General features: G+C 33.6%; 1 protein-coding gene across 2 annotated transcripts in view; it reads right to left on the reverse strand.

The window, feature by feature from the left end:
- Positions 1 to 15,149, reverse strand: part of LOC145279891 (F-box only protein 16-like) — a 192,935-nt gene that overhangs the window by 100,918 nt on the left and 76,868 nt on the right. For both annotated transcript variants that reach the window (XM_080131367.1, XM_080131366.1), the window contains 2 exons: positions 6,725 to 6,760; positions 2,583 to 2,789 (listed from right to left, as the gene is read on the reverse strand). In XM_080131367.1, coding sequence (XP_079987493.1) covers positions 2,583 to 2,789; positions 6,725 to 6,760 — 243 coding nt within the window. The remainder of the gene's footprint in view (positions 1 to 2,582; positions 2,790 to 6,724; positions 6,761 to 15,149) is intronic.

Here is a 15,149-nt window from a genome sequence, read left to right on the forward strand (position 1 = left end):
AATTTGGGAGATCGTCTGAAGGTATTATTTTCATGCCTTCGACTACATTTGGTAATTTTTAATATCAGCTATTTTAATATCAGTGTCCTAGAATTTTATGCCAGGTTTCCAAGTTGTGAGAGGCAGTTTTTGAGGGAACCATACTTTTTAAATAATATAGTCGGCTATTTTCTTTAATGTCAAATACAGTTCCATTGGGGTATATCAATTTTGACTTATTTTGGCCAAATTTTATATAATAATACCTTGTTTAATGGCAGCCTGCTGGAAAATGTCTTGCTTAAATGTATGTATGAACAGAGCATTTTTTAGAATACAGTTACAGATTTCGCCTTTATTATTTTTTAGGGATATTTTAGCATCGCCTCTTTTCAAGACTATATCATTTATTTGACTACCGTTGGCAAGTTTGACAAAATGACTTTGTGAATTAAAGTTTGAATCAAAATTAATAAAATCAGATTCCTTGGTGATAATGTGTGCTGTAGCACCACAGTCTACAAGGAGATTTTTACCATTTGTGGTATTGTCAAAGTTACATGTGAATAGAAATGTATGTTCTTCCTCAAAGTTCTTAACGTTTTTTAGGGAGTCCATTTTAGAGCGTTTATATTGACATTGGAAACTTTTGTGGTTGAGTCGTTCACAATTATAGCAGATAATTTTCTTTTTCTTGGGAAAATTACTTTTGGGGAAAACATTGCGGTGAGGTGCGTAATTTGGTGGTGTCTGTTTTCGAGAAGCATTTTTGAACTTAATAATATTGCTAGAGTTATTATTGTCCACAAGCATCTGATTAGTCTCTTCATAACTACGCAATGCCACTTTAAATTCACTGAAATTTATCAGTTTGTCTTTTTGCGTTATAACAATTGTAAATGGTTTAAAATTGGCTGGAAGTCCCTTGAGGGTCATTGATATCAACAAGCTATCGCTTATTATTTCACCTGAGAGTTTTAAGGCATTGGCATTTGTTTCTGGCCTTATAACGTAGTCGGTAATAGTTTCATCCTTGTTATGTTTCAGAGACGTTAGTTCTGTATATAGGGATATTATTTTCGATTTCCCAATGTTCTCTTAATATGTTCAATGCTTTCTGTCCATCATCCAAGGTGTCTCTTATAATCAGAGACAGGCTTCTATCGTCTAAGCATTGAATCAGTTCTGCAAAAACAGTCGCGTTTTTTTCGAGAAATTCGGGGTCATTAGGATTCTCTGTTGGAGATTATATCACTTTGTGTAATTTCTGAATCCTTAGATACCCCAGAAATTTTACTTGCCACAATTTGAATTTAGATTCCAAACCGTCAAAGAAAAGATGATGGCTGGGCGCATAAGCTGTTAATTGTTGAGACATTATGTTGAACAGAGATGGCAGTGAAGAAGCAGTGTAGTATGATCCTGAGTGTAATTGCCAGTAACAAAGATGGTGGCGAACTGATTGAATCCAAAATTCAACAATTTTTATAGTAACTTTAGAAGCTTTTCATTGATTGCTCACCATGACTTGTGGTTATAAAAACGATCGTCGAAATCATTGGTCTCATACTCTCCATCAGGAGTCAAAAGCATTTCACAATATCACTAGAAACAAGCATGATTCAATAACCTGGGAAGTTTTTGTGGATACTTGAGCAGCACCACTACTTCAATCTCCAGAGTCTTCCAATTAAGAAAGTAGACAGGGCAAGAAGTAACGACAATGGCAAAGAAGAGAGGACAAATGTAGATGAACAGTGTAAAATAAAGGTTGCATTTATTTGCACAAAAGGTATATGAGGAAATAGTGTATAGACCTCTCTAATAAAACATTTCCCCTTTCTTAATCATGCATTTAAATAGTATTATGAATAAAATGCAAAAAAAAAAATAGTATTTTTAAATAAAATGTAAAAAAAATAGTATTTTTTAAATAAAATGCAAAAAAATAGTATTTTTAAATAAAATACAAAAAAAAAAAAATTAAATAAAAATATTCATATGGATTTCAGAGGTTGGAGCATGAGTTTATTAGCTGTGCATGGTTCTTAAGTGTAAAACCGCCCCAAAAATTGTGTTTGCTAAAGATATTTGCTTATTCTAACAACAACAAAAACATGAAAAAGTTATTTTTCATGATTTCTCTACATGTTTCTTGACATATCATCGATAGTCTACATGAAATTATGGAAATGACAAGTACAAGTTCCATATGTCAGGTTTGAGTTTGGATGGTATATTTGCAACAATGTTATGAAGCCATATCTCCCCCACCCAGACCAACCTAAATAGTAGATTTGAATGTCTCAAGCATTAGTAGGACAACTAATTTAGGAGAAGGAAAAGTCCAAAATAATACAAGTCCTTGTCTGTTTATGCTAGTGTCACTTTCCAATCATTTTTTATATTTTCGTGACACTGGGTTTAAGCAGTGTCATCTCAGGAGAAGTGTGGTAAGAGATTGTACAACTCTTGCTCCATTCTAAACTCCTTGTTACACGGTCAGCATTTCAGGAATTATCCATCATCTCTTGAGACAGTGTGATGGCTTTAAATTTGAATTAGTTGAGAGAGGGAAAAAGATTATTGCAAAAGAAACTTACCTGAGCAGACCGGCACAAACTTCTCGGGTCTAGAAATGAAAAGATGTATAGAGTAATAACACGTGGGAGGATTCGTGTGAAATCATCTTGTTTGGTTGGTAATCTGCTGCCGGCAAACTGATCTACATATCTGAGTTGCTTTTGAGTGCAAAGTTGCAGTAGAGATGTCAAAACACTTACTCGTTGCTTTTCAGACCATTTATTAAACTGGATAATGAGAATATTTACAAAAAAAGATGTAACATTATTGAACATTTGATGAAAATATGTTAAAGTTGCTTTTCAGCTAAAATAATAAAAACAAAATGGTTCATGACTTTAAAAAGTTATGAACCTAAAAATCATATCTGTACATGGTCATCTCTGTAATAGTAATAGGGATGGCCATCTATCTGTAGAAATAGCTACAATGATACTTCTTAGAGTATCGCTATCAAAATTCAAAAGTAAAATGATATTGCTATTCCGAAACTAAATGTCGCAGAGTGAGGCTAGGGACCTCAAATGATTGGATTTTTCATGGAATGTTCTTTTATAGGTCTATAGTTGGTTAAAATAGTTTTTAAGAGGTCAAAAATGAAACAATCGTAATACATTTTTTACATTCATCTTAGTTCATTTTTAATCAGTTTATATGCATGTCATGTTGGTACAGTGGTAACGTTACCAGCTTTGAATGTTACAGTTTTGCTTTTGGTTTACAATTCTAGCTGATAGCACACAAATACTTTCTTTTGTTTTACTTTTGAGACTACAACTCTATAATAATATATCTGGACAAATTAAAGTATCATATTTAAGCGTATTTTACGACTAGACAAAGCCCCCCCCCTCACCACACTAGCAGTATATAAAAATAAAACAAATGTTGTGTACTTTAACAAGTGGAACCTGTGGAAATTCCACAAGGGGACGCATTCATATTGATGTTGGCATTCTGTTCAGCGTAAATGGAGATGCTCTTATATTATTGTAGCTCTTTTGTTAAAACTGCAAAAGTATTTATCTAAGCTAGCAGGGACGCCCGGTGTAACCAGGTCATAAAATATGCTTAAATGATATTTTAATTCTTGCAGATTTTGTATATGTTATTATAGAGTTAATGTTCTAATCACAACTTTATAATATATTATAAAGTTGTGATTTCAAAAATAAAAACTATATCTATATGACTTGGGTCCATCAGCTTGAATTAAAACCAAATCCCAAACTTATGAATATATATATATATATATATATATATATATATATATGTGTATATATATATATATATATATATATATATATATATATATATATATATTAAATTATAGTGATTCGATGAATTTCAAAAAACCTTTTTTTGAAGTGAAATGTTTGAGTTTCATATCAAAGATTTTATTATTCTAAGCAAGAGAAAGAATACTTTAGAAATTTTATCTCCTTAACCAATAGGGTTTCGATGTCTACCATCTCTTCAGAGGAGAAAATATTAGCAAATATTTATAAAGGGATGTACCCTATTTGCTAAAGTCAGTGAGACATGGAAAATCAAAGTCAAAAATAATTGATTAATCAGAAGTCTGAAAGGGAACTTGAAGAAAAGGATATGAAAATGTTAGATACAAATTGTGTGGTAAAATCCATGGTTTTATTCTGAAGTATATATATATATATATATATATATAACTTTACTTACTATAGCTATAATCAAAACCAAAACTTCTGAAAAATTCTTGATAAAATAATTTTTAAAAAATAGATTACTGGAGTGCCATTAGCTATAACCGAAACAAAAACCAAAACTTATGAGAAATCTTTTATATAATTATTTATTAAAAAACATAGTGCCATCAGCGATAATTGAAGCCGAAACCAAAATTATGATTATTTATAAAAAAAATTAAATGACTTGAGTGCCATAAACTATAATCAAAACTGAAACCAAAACTTATGAAGAATTCTTGGTAAAATTATTTATGACAAGAAATGGAAATACATAGCAATTAAACGACCGGGATGTAAGCGTGACACAGAAAATAACATATGCTATCATATTAATATATAGGTAATTAATAAATTAATCAAGTAAAACAAAGAAAGAAAAAACAAAATTATTTAAATCTTGTTGTCAGTTTTAATCGTAATTGTATGAATAAATTTGAATGGCAGAAAATATGGCATAATTACATTGACATGCTGGTTAGATCACCAAAGATAAGCAATGTTGAGTCTAATCAGTACGAAATGGCTGACCATTGAGAAATACCAAGTATGATGCTACCACCTTGCAACAAAAACTAACATTCTAAAAATGGATGTAAACATGACAGTATATATAATTTTGTAGGGTATCATTTCTAGAAGACTTGTATACATTGTTGCTTTTTTATACTTTTTAACGATGAATAGCATTCAATTCAGACATGTAAACACATAGTTAATAGCAAGACATGAACACCATATATATTCTCTATTCCTGGTGTTAACCGTTATCAATATTTTATTTCATAAAAGATTTAATAAATGCAGTTTTTTTATTGGAAATATAAATTGCTGTCAACACTATTTGCAGCTAAAACAAGGTATTTTTTCTCAAAACCTTTTAAAGATATAATTTAACATTTCATTCAATTTATAATTTAACACTTCATTCAATTTATAATTTAATACTTCATTCTAAGTATAATTTAACATTTCATTCTAAGTATAATTTAACATTTCATTCAATTTATAATTTAACATTTCATTCAATTAATAATTTAACATTTCATTCAATTAATAATTTAACATTTCATTCAATTAATAATTTAACATTTCATTCAATTAATAATTTAACATTTCATTCAATTTATAATTTAACATTTCATTCAATTAATAATTTAACATTTCATTCAATTTATAATTTAACATTTCATTCAATTTATAATTTAACATTTTATTCTATTTATAATTTAACATTTCATTCAATTTATAATTAAACATTTCATTCAATTTATAATTAAATATTTCATTCAATTAACAATTTAACATTTCGTTTAATTTATAATTTAACATTTCGTTTAATTTATAATTTAGCATTTCGTTTAATTTATCAATTTATACTGAAGATTGCATCTTCAACCTTCGAGAATATCACTTTAGAATTGATTTTTTCCAAGCACTCTACCCACTGCGCTATGGGTCCTTGCAGACAACTCTAGTATGAATTTTACAAACCTTAAACCTACTTTGTTTCTTTATAGGATAGGCGACCAAAAAAAAAAAAAACTACAATTGTGAATTACTTAGGGCCTCTAGTCATGATTGGTGGAATGAGAGCATACTACTCTGTAAAGTGAATAAAGGATTACATTTGAAATTCTTTGTAGATTCCCGAACATCAACAATATACACCTGAAGAGGGTCGGAGGTTACATCAGGCAAAACGTTATGAAAATGAAACATCAAGATTCCAAAGAATCCAAATAACATGAATAACCAATTCCCATCTCAAAAATTCAGAAGCGTAATTAAATTATTAATCAAAATTGTTATAAAACTAAATTTGCTAATTTAGAAAATATATGCATATTCTAATCTTACCAACACCTCCCCACCACCATGTGACAGTATGATCACACTTTCTAAACAAATGGCACCGATAGGTTCATGATCAAACCTGTTTCTGATATGATTGATTATTCTATTGCATGTCGACTCACAATCTTTGATGAATAAAATAGCTTTAAAAAAAAATAAAACACTATTCATCGTTATATTCAAGATTATAGAATTTGAGTCAGTTAAGTTCATTGCTTTACAAACGGGATTGGAAACACAAGAAATGATACAACAAATGACACTGAAAGGCATGTCCACCCTCTTTAAAATTAAAATACTATTAATAATATAAAAATGTATATATAAATTATTACAAGTCAAAAGAGAGTTCTTCTAAGGCCAAAGTCAAACTTTTTAATCAGAGTTTGCGTTTGAGTGAAACATTTAAGCTACAGACTCCACAACCTTTCAGGAAGAAGTTTCTATGTACTACTAAATAAGATGGTGAGATCAAGCCAGCCTCAAATGCATTACGTACAATGAAGACAATTTTGTGAAACAATAACACACAACAGTTTTATGGTTTTAATATATTAAAATAAAGCAAAATTAGAACTTACCCATTTCTCAGTCAAATGTTTTCTTTCATCAAATATCTATAAAAAAAAACAAAAATAAAAAAACAAATATGCTAGACTAAAAGACTTTATTTTTTTCCAATTTAGATAATTATTTCAAATTTGGATATTATGTGATGGGCATGCACGGAGATGCTCAAGAATTGTGTCTCAGTGTCTTAGTCAGGGCCACTTACAGCAAAAATAAGATCATCAAACGGATAGAAAGACGACGCCACAGTTGTTCAGAGAGTAACTGCCGAGGTTGCTCTGCAAGTATGTGGGATTGTATTGACAAAATTGTTTGCATTGTGTCAGATCGTGTTCACGGATTTGTTCGGGATCACGTCAGGTCATGACGACAGAATTGTTTAGGACTGTGTTGGGGTATGTCAACAGAATTGTTCGGGACCATGCCACATCGTATTGATTGAAGTGTTTGGTAGCAGGTCAGGTTGTATCAGGTTGTTCGTGTTGAATCATAAAGATGGAAGCATTTGGATTATATTTGTTGTTTGCTTGACTTGATGGTTGTCACAGTTGTACTGCTGCATGCAATAACATTATTTTTGTGTTGGTTCTGTCTCTCTTCCCTTGTAAAGCAACAAGCCATTTCAGCAATTATGGCCTTCGGCACAATGCATTTGATGGCAGTGACACCAGATGTTGAATAGTAAAATAGCTGAAGAAAACTGAGCTGATATATCAACCGAGTGAGATGGAACACATCGATTGCACATCAAAACAGTCTCTGAAATATTAATTAGGTGTCGCAATATGCATTGAAGATTGAAGTGAGGCTCATTAAAAACCATAAACCAAGCTGATCAACTTACATGGGTATTATAGTGATGGTTAAATGAAATTCGCAAGATAATGGAACCCAGAGAACCTGAGTGTGCCATAGCCACAGGATACAACATTTCTCAAGTAAAGGCAATCCATCAGTCTCATGAACATCCTAGTGTGAAGAGGATATTGTACTTTGTAAACTTTATTAACCCAGGAATAACTGAAGCTGAGGTGTTGACGGTGGTTGCAGATTGTAAAGAATGCCAATCCATAGATCCAGCCCCAGTACATTGGAAATCAGGTAGGCTTGATTGGCATGTAAAATTGGAGCAGGTTGCAATGGATATAACCCATTTCAGCACAACTGTACCTGACTGTGGCCCTAATTGTTTTACCATCAGAAAGTAGTTGCATCAACAACTCTGCTAACGTCATCAACCAGTTGGAAATTATGTTCTGTGAAAGGGAGCCACCAATTGAGTTATTAACTGACAATGGTGCAGCAATTTGCGGAGATAGATTTACTGAGTTTGCACAGATGTGGAGTGTGCATATACGATTTTGGTGAGCTCATGTACCATCAGGAAATGGAATAATCACACAAAATAGCACATTGCAGCAAGAAGATAATGCATGATCTTTGAGGCAATGTACTGGAACAACATTACACCCAAAGATGACAAGACAGCTATAACTGCACCTGCAAATGTAACATACACCTATAGGATCTGTGTTAAGTATTGGTGCTCAACGATGAAGTTGTTAGTTCGTACAGGAAGGGAAATACTGCTTCCATAGGAAAGATGTACAACACGGTTCAGCAGAGGTACAGTGATGAAAATCAATAGCCCACATTCAGTTCAGTTAATGGAATATTACACCATATAAAATATGTACATCAAGCATGCCAAAATGATTGCTCTGTGATGGCAGTACTTCTTTAGATGATGAAGCCCCACTGCTATACAAACAGAGAGTAATTCATCCAACGATTTAGGGCAGCAGGAGTTTAATGATGCAACAGATGAAAACTCCACTGACGAAGTTCCTGAGACCTAATGTTAAGATGAAGTACTAAGCAAAAGTTGCATGCCCCACATTGCTATTTGTGTGATCATGGAGGAGTATGCAGGCATGTTTGGAAGTGCTCAAGAATTGTGTGTCAGTGTTGTAGTCAGGCCGTGGCCTTCATAATATATGTCATTAAGGCCCGTGAGCTGAAAAATTACGTCATTGCTGAGCAAGAAAGATCTGTCGAATAGTCAGACTGTTTGAATGAATTACAAAGCATTAGCAAACTAAAAAATTGCATTAAAAAAGGGAAAAACAAGGAACATGTTAATTTGTACTGAAATTGATTACATAGTAATTTTTTAAAAATATTAAAAACGGAAAAGGTGTGTATTTATGCATTAAAAGTAATTAAACATGTTGTTTCATGGATTTTAAAATAAATTTGTTTATTATTTACTTAAAAATTGCATTTAAAAAGAAGAAAAGAAAAACACAATTCAATTTATATTAAAACTGAACTTTATTACATAAAAAAAATTATGCATTACATTACATATGCTTGAAGCAAAAGATAATCAAATGTTGCAAAACATGAAATATGGATTTAGGCATTAAACATTTATTAAACATTTATTAAACATTTATTAAACATTTTTTTTTTTTTTTTTTACACAGTGATCACCACTTATCAAGGCCCGGAAGCCACTCAGGGATAAGGGTTATTGCAAGTACATTACGTTAGTGAGGAGATTTGCTGAAATGTTTACTTAAGGGGGCGGTTCATTAGGAATTTGTTAACATTGGACTTGAAGACATCCAAGTTGTAGTCCGGAGGGAAGCAGGCAGACGGAACAGAGTTCCACAGGCGTGCAGTTCTAAGAAAGAAGCTTTGTTCATGGAATCTGCGTTTTGATTTAGGCACAGATATAGAGTGGGGGAAATTTTTCACAGTGGATTCAGCTAGACGGGTGTTTTTCGTGAAAGATTGGCGAGGGGGGACCAGAGATTGGAGTTCAGACGAGCATCTGCCATGGAAATAACGATAAAACAAGGACAGGCTCGCAACGTCTCTTCTGTGGGAGAGAGGTTGCAGGGTAGAGAAAAGGGCATCCCCCACTAAGCCACGAAGTCTATTTTGTACTCTGTCAAGGCAGGATAGGCTGTTTTTAGCAGCTCCTGCCCAGATATGGCAACAGTATTCCATCCTTGGACGTACTTGGCTTTTATATAGATAGAGAATTGCATCCGTAGTGAGATATCTTCTGGAGCGGTAGAAGGATCCCACCATCTTTCCAGCGACCTTGGCAACAGACTTGATGTACATGTTCCATTTATTAAACATTTATTAAACATTTATTAAACAATCAACTTAAAATAAAGCAATAAATATTTTTAAAAAATTAAAACGAATAATAAATAATTTTTTAAAAATCAAAACGAACAATAAATAATTTTTTAAAAATCAAAACGAACAATAAATAATTTTTTTAAAATCAAAACGAACGATAAATAATTTTTTTAAAATCAAAACGAACGATAAATAATTTTTTTAAAATCAAAACGAACAATAAATAATTTTTTTTAAATCAAAACGAAAAATAAATAATTTTTTTAAAATCAAAACGAACGATACTTTTTAAAAATCAAAACCAGTAAATAATTTTAAAAACAAAAATGAACAATAAAATAGTTTAACTGAAAAACGAACGAAAAGTAAACAAAAATAAAAATTAAATTCAAATAAATAATGTTAATTTAAACAAGGTTACTAATGCAGGAATATTTCAAACATTAAATATTAAAACATTACAAAAATCTGTTGTAGAATTTAGTTAAAAGTTTGAATTTTTCATTTTCTGATTAGTTTTTTTTTATTTATACTGCCATTCTCTTTGCGAGATTAAAAAAAATTTTCAACTGTCTTTGTGAATTTATTTACTTATTTGCGGACTGTTATCCTTACTTATTGGAGTGTTATTTATAGGAAATAGAGCCGAACAGAGGAGTGAGTAAATCAACGTTTATTTAGCATGAGAGCTAGTCCGGTAAGGTTACATCCGGGCCTGTACAAAGGGGAGATAATTGGTTTAGTGCATTACTACATCATCCTCCCTGTTTAGTTCATTGTGTATATTTGTGTTTTTTTGTTTGTTTTTTTTTTTTACAAGAGCGGGTCTCTAAGAGGTGTAAATAATACATACTCACGCTTTATTTTTTTCAGCATTCGTATTTTTTGGCATCATTCGTATCCCCATGTGGTCACTGGCCGACTGTTCCACCATATATTTTTTTGAGAACGTCTACACCCCTAATGGAATAAAGCCTATAATGCTCGAGGTGGACGCTTCACAGAAGGGCCTGGGAGTAGCCCTGATCCAGAATGGCAAACCGATTGCATTTGGATAACAATCTGTGCCAAGCCACTGCATTCAGCAGCACACCAGTTACAGTGCATGCTGCTAAAGATCCAGGGGTACAGTTACAACCTCATGTATAGACCGGGCAGTGAAGCGATCCTCGCTGACACCCTAAACTGGCTACCCAACCCTGACAACAACAAATCAATTGAGCTGGATGAGAGGGTTGACAACTGTAGTGGAGTCGGGAAAGGTGAAAGTAGGAAAACACAACGACTAGTGAGAATACGAAGAGCATTTATATCCAGAACAGGGTTAGTGATACAGGAAGATTAGTAAGTCCATGGGGAGTCATCTCTGTACGACATCTGGATTGAAGTTCAGTAACAGGTTCAGTAACCTTTCTCTTCCATGTCGATCGGCGCTGTTCTAAGTTTGCTTGGGGAGGCTCGATATCGAACATATCATATAACGTATCGCTAGCTTCTTCCTCAACTTGAGGCGTGTCTTTGCCATTGTTATGTTCATTAGTAAGTCCATGAGGAGTCGTCTCTGTATGACATTCGGATAGCTCTCATTGAGCGGTCTATACATTCTGCTTATATGGCTAATGGATGAGTCCATCTTAGTGATTATAAGGGTGTGTATGTCCCCACAACAACAACCTAAACACAGAGGTCAACAAAGACCAAACCATCTCAACCATCAACACAGGAAAAGCAGAAGATGCTACGGATGGAAACTATCAGAGACCCAACAATGAATCTCATCAAAGAGGTCATACATGAAGGATGGCCTGACAACATCCGTGATTTACCTACAGGGATCCGCCCATACAGGTCTTTCCGTGATGCACTTGCTGTCGAATCGGGAATTTTATTTAAAAGCAGATAAGTTCTCATCCCAGAAACATGAGAGAAGACATTCTCCACCAGCTCCACCAAGCCCACCAAGGCCACCAAGGAATTGAAAAAACACGCCAATTTGCCAGAGAATGTGTATACTAGATCAATATCAATAAGGACATTGAAAGGATGTGCAGGTCGTGCACACTATGCCAAGAATACCAGGATGCGCACAGGCACGAACCACTGCTCCCACACGACATTCCATCCCAGCCTTGGAAACTTATCGCATCCGACATATTTGAAATTGGACAAAAATACCTACTCACCATTGACAGATACTCTAACTATCCCATCGTCGATGAAATGCCATTGCCTATAACCAGCAAGGCATTGGCAGACAAAATCAAATACTATGCTTCACTTTTTGGTCGCCCGGATGAAATTATGACTGACAATGTGCCCCAGTACTCTGGACATGCCTTCCAAAACTTCATAAAATCCTGGGGCATAAGACATGTGACAAGCTCACCCCACTATGACAGAAGCAATGGCTTTGTGGAAAGACATGTGAGACATATCAAGTCGATCATAAAGAAGTGCAAAAGGGAGAGAACTGATATCCACCTTGCTCTGCTTCAGGCCAGGGCAACACCAATAGATAGCAAACTCCCTTTGCCAGCCAGAATGCTGTTTGGCAGACCAATACCTACCACTCTACCCAGCCGGTTAGAACCAGGCAAAGAAGACCACCATGACCAACTACAGGCAAGGTCGTCAAACATGAAGACCCACCATGATCAGCACAGCAGAGCCAGACTGCTACCACCAGGCCAATGTGTGCGGATACTCAACAGGACGGATCACACATGACACCCGGGGACCATCCTCAAAAATGATGAGGGACCCAGTAGTTATATAGTCAAAACGCCTAATGGCGCAAGACTCCGTCGCAGCCACACCCACCTATGTGTCATACCTTTCCCAGCAACTAAGAAAGTATGAACCCTGAACCTGATATCCCACATGATATAACCAAGCCAGAGGAAACAAAGGCTGAGGACAAAACCAACAAAACCAACAGCAACACACTCCTACGGGACAAAAGAAGGTATAGCCCACTCCAAACCAAATCTGGCAGAACTATAAGAACACCCTCACAATACAAAGACTGACCCCACTTCATAAACCAATGACACAGATTGTCACAAAAAAAAAAAAAAAAAAACACACACACACACACACACAAATATACACAATGAACTAAAGAGGAGGATGTTCTAGTAATGCACTAAACCAATTACCTCCCTTTGTACAGGCCCGGATGTAACCTTACCGGACTAGCTCTCATGCTAAATAAACGTTGATTTACTCACTCCTCTGTTCGGCTCTATTTCCTATAAATAGCACTCCAATAAGTAACACTTCAATCCTCATCTTACAGCAATACACATGAAAAAATTGAAATAGCTTAAAATATTTCAATATTGGGATCTATAGACAGAGCTTGATGAGCTAAGAAAGAATCTTTTTAAATTTTTTAAATCCAATTAAAATCAAGAAAGTTATGACTATTTTTGTGCCTCACACGTTTGGATATTTTTCCCTCTTTAAGACCATATGCGTTTTGTCACATTTTTTACACTACTTTTTCAGTAAAAATGCTATATCTTTGGTAAAATATGATTAAGCAATGAAATTTACCATATAAGTGTATTTTTTGTGCTAGGAATTAGAATATGCTACTGAAAATCTCAAAAAACTAATAGTTTACAAATAATCTGCAGTAAATGCACATAAATATGCTGCAATTCCTTAAAAATACCATGTATTCATTAAAAGAAAAGTTAAAGAACATAAAGCTGAATTGTAATGCATTTTATGTACAAATAACTGAAATCGAAATCTAGGACTGTTTAAAATGAATATATTGCAATATTTCTTTGGTATTATTGTAGATTAATACCTCCGTTAACCTCACACCCCATCTGACCACCTCTCCAAAATATACGATTTTACCTTTGTAGGCAATTACATGTGAATACCTTAAAAAACTTTAATGAAAGATAAACAAGTATTATTTTAGAATTTAATGTAAAATGATTCCCCATTTTCAGCCATTCTAGCGTTTTAAGGCAGTTAATCATTTTTTTCTATCGGAGATAAATCCCGTGCGCCTTTTTTTTCTAAAGACGATTATGTGTGGTTTTAAGAGGGTCTTTGTGCAATTATGAGAAGGTGGGGAGGTTGCCACTCTGACTTTGGGTTAATGATAGAGCTAAGGAAAATTATATGCAAACACCCTGAAGACTTGATAGAAACAAAACAAAAATTTTAGAATTTAGAGTGGGGTTTGGATTCACATAAATTTAATGTAAAATAATTCACCATTTCAAGACCATTCAAGCATTTTAGGACAATTGACTAATTTATTTTTTTATGGGTGATAACTGGTGCACTTTTCTTTAAGGAAGGATTTTTTTTTAGACACTTATATGTAGCTTACCAAGGAACTGTTTAGTGAGGAGCTTGCCACTTAGACTGAGCGTTATTGTTAGGGCTAAAGGTTTCAAGAGGAGGAGGCTTGCCACTCGTACCTAGGGTTAGAGGTAGGATTAAGGGAGTTTATTTTCTTTTTTTTTTTTAAGGCTTTTGACCCCCATATTTACGGTTAGTGGGTTATAATTATTGGCCTTAGAAATTGTTATGCCTTAGATTTTGGACATCAAATTACTTAAAAATTTATTTTTGTTTGTTTGTCATAATTCTTAAGGAGTGTGAAACTTAACAAGAATTACAACAAATAGACAAAAATAAATTTCATTTAAACCAAGTGACGTCACTAACAGAAAACGTGACGTTTGGAAAACTTAAGTATTTTTTGGCCACTTATTTAAATATCAGAAAACATTTTTTGCTGAAGCTAACAAATCGTTCACAAATATTTGATAAATTTGGTTTTTATTTTCAATTACATTTCTTGTTCGAGTGACACATTATTTCATTAAACTTTCCAGTTTAAGACGTTTTTTTTTCTCTACCTGGACTTCGGGCCAAGATCACATTGTAATATTTTGATGCTACACTTCGCCTTTTCTGTCCTCTATCAGTGAAGGAAAAATCCTTCATGACTGAGACAATCTTTATGTTTGTTTCTATCCAGATTGACCCTTTTTGGGAAGCTAACTGACCTTGTGTCTAATTGTACTCGTAGGGAGGCAAGTAAATAGGAACTTAACTAGAAACTGAGCACCTCCTACAAATATTTAAATATTGATTTTGTACTTTTTTTTATATAATTGGGTAGATTAGTGTCCATTCGATTACAATCCGCTGAAAAAAAATTGTAAAAAAAGACGAAAAAAAAAATATATTGGGAAGGGGAGTACTGCTCGCACACGTGAAGCAAAAAAATCATAT

This window comes from Euprymna scolopes, chromosome 7 (genome assembly GCF_053919585.1).
Source record: "Euprymna scolopes isolate OS-2025 chromosome 7, ASM5391958v1, whole genome shotgun sequence".
Classification (NCBI taxonomy): Eukaryota; Metazoa; Mollusca; class Cephalopoda; order Sepiida; family Sepiolidae; genus Euprymna; species Euprymna scolopes.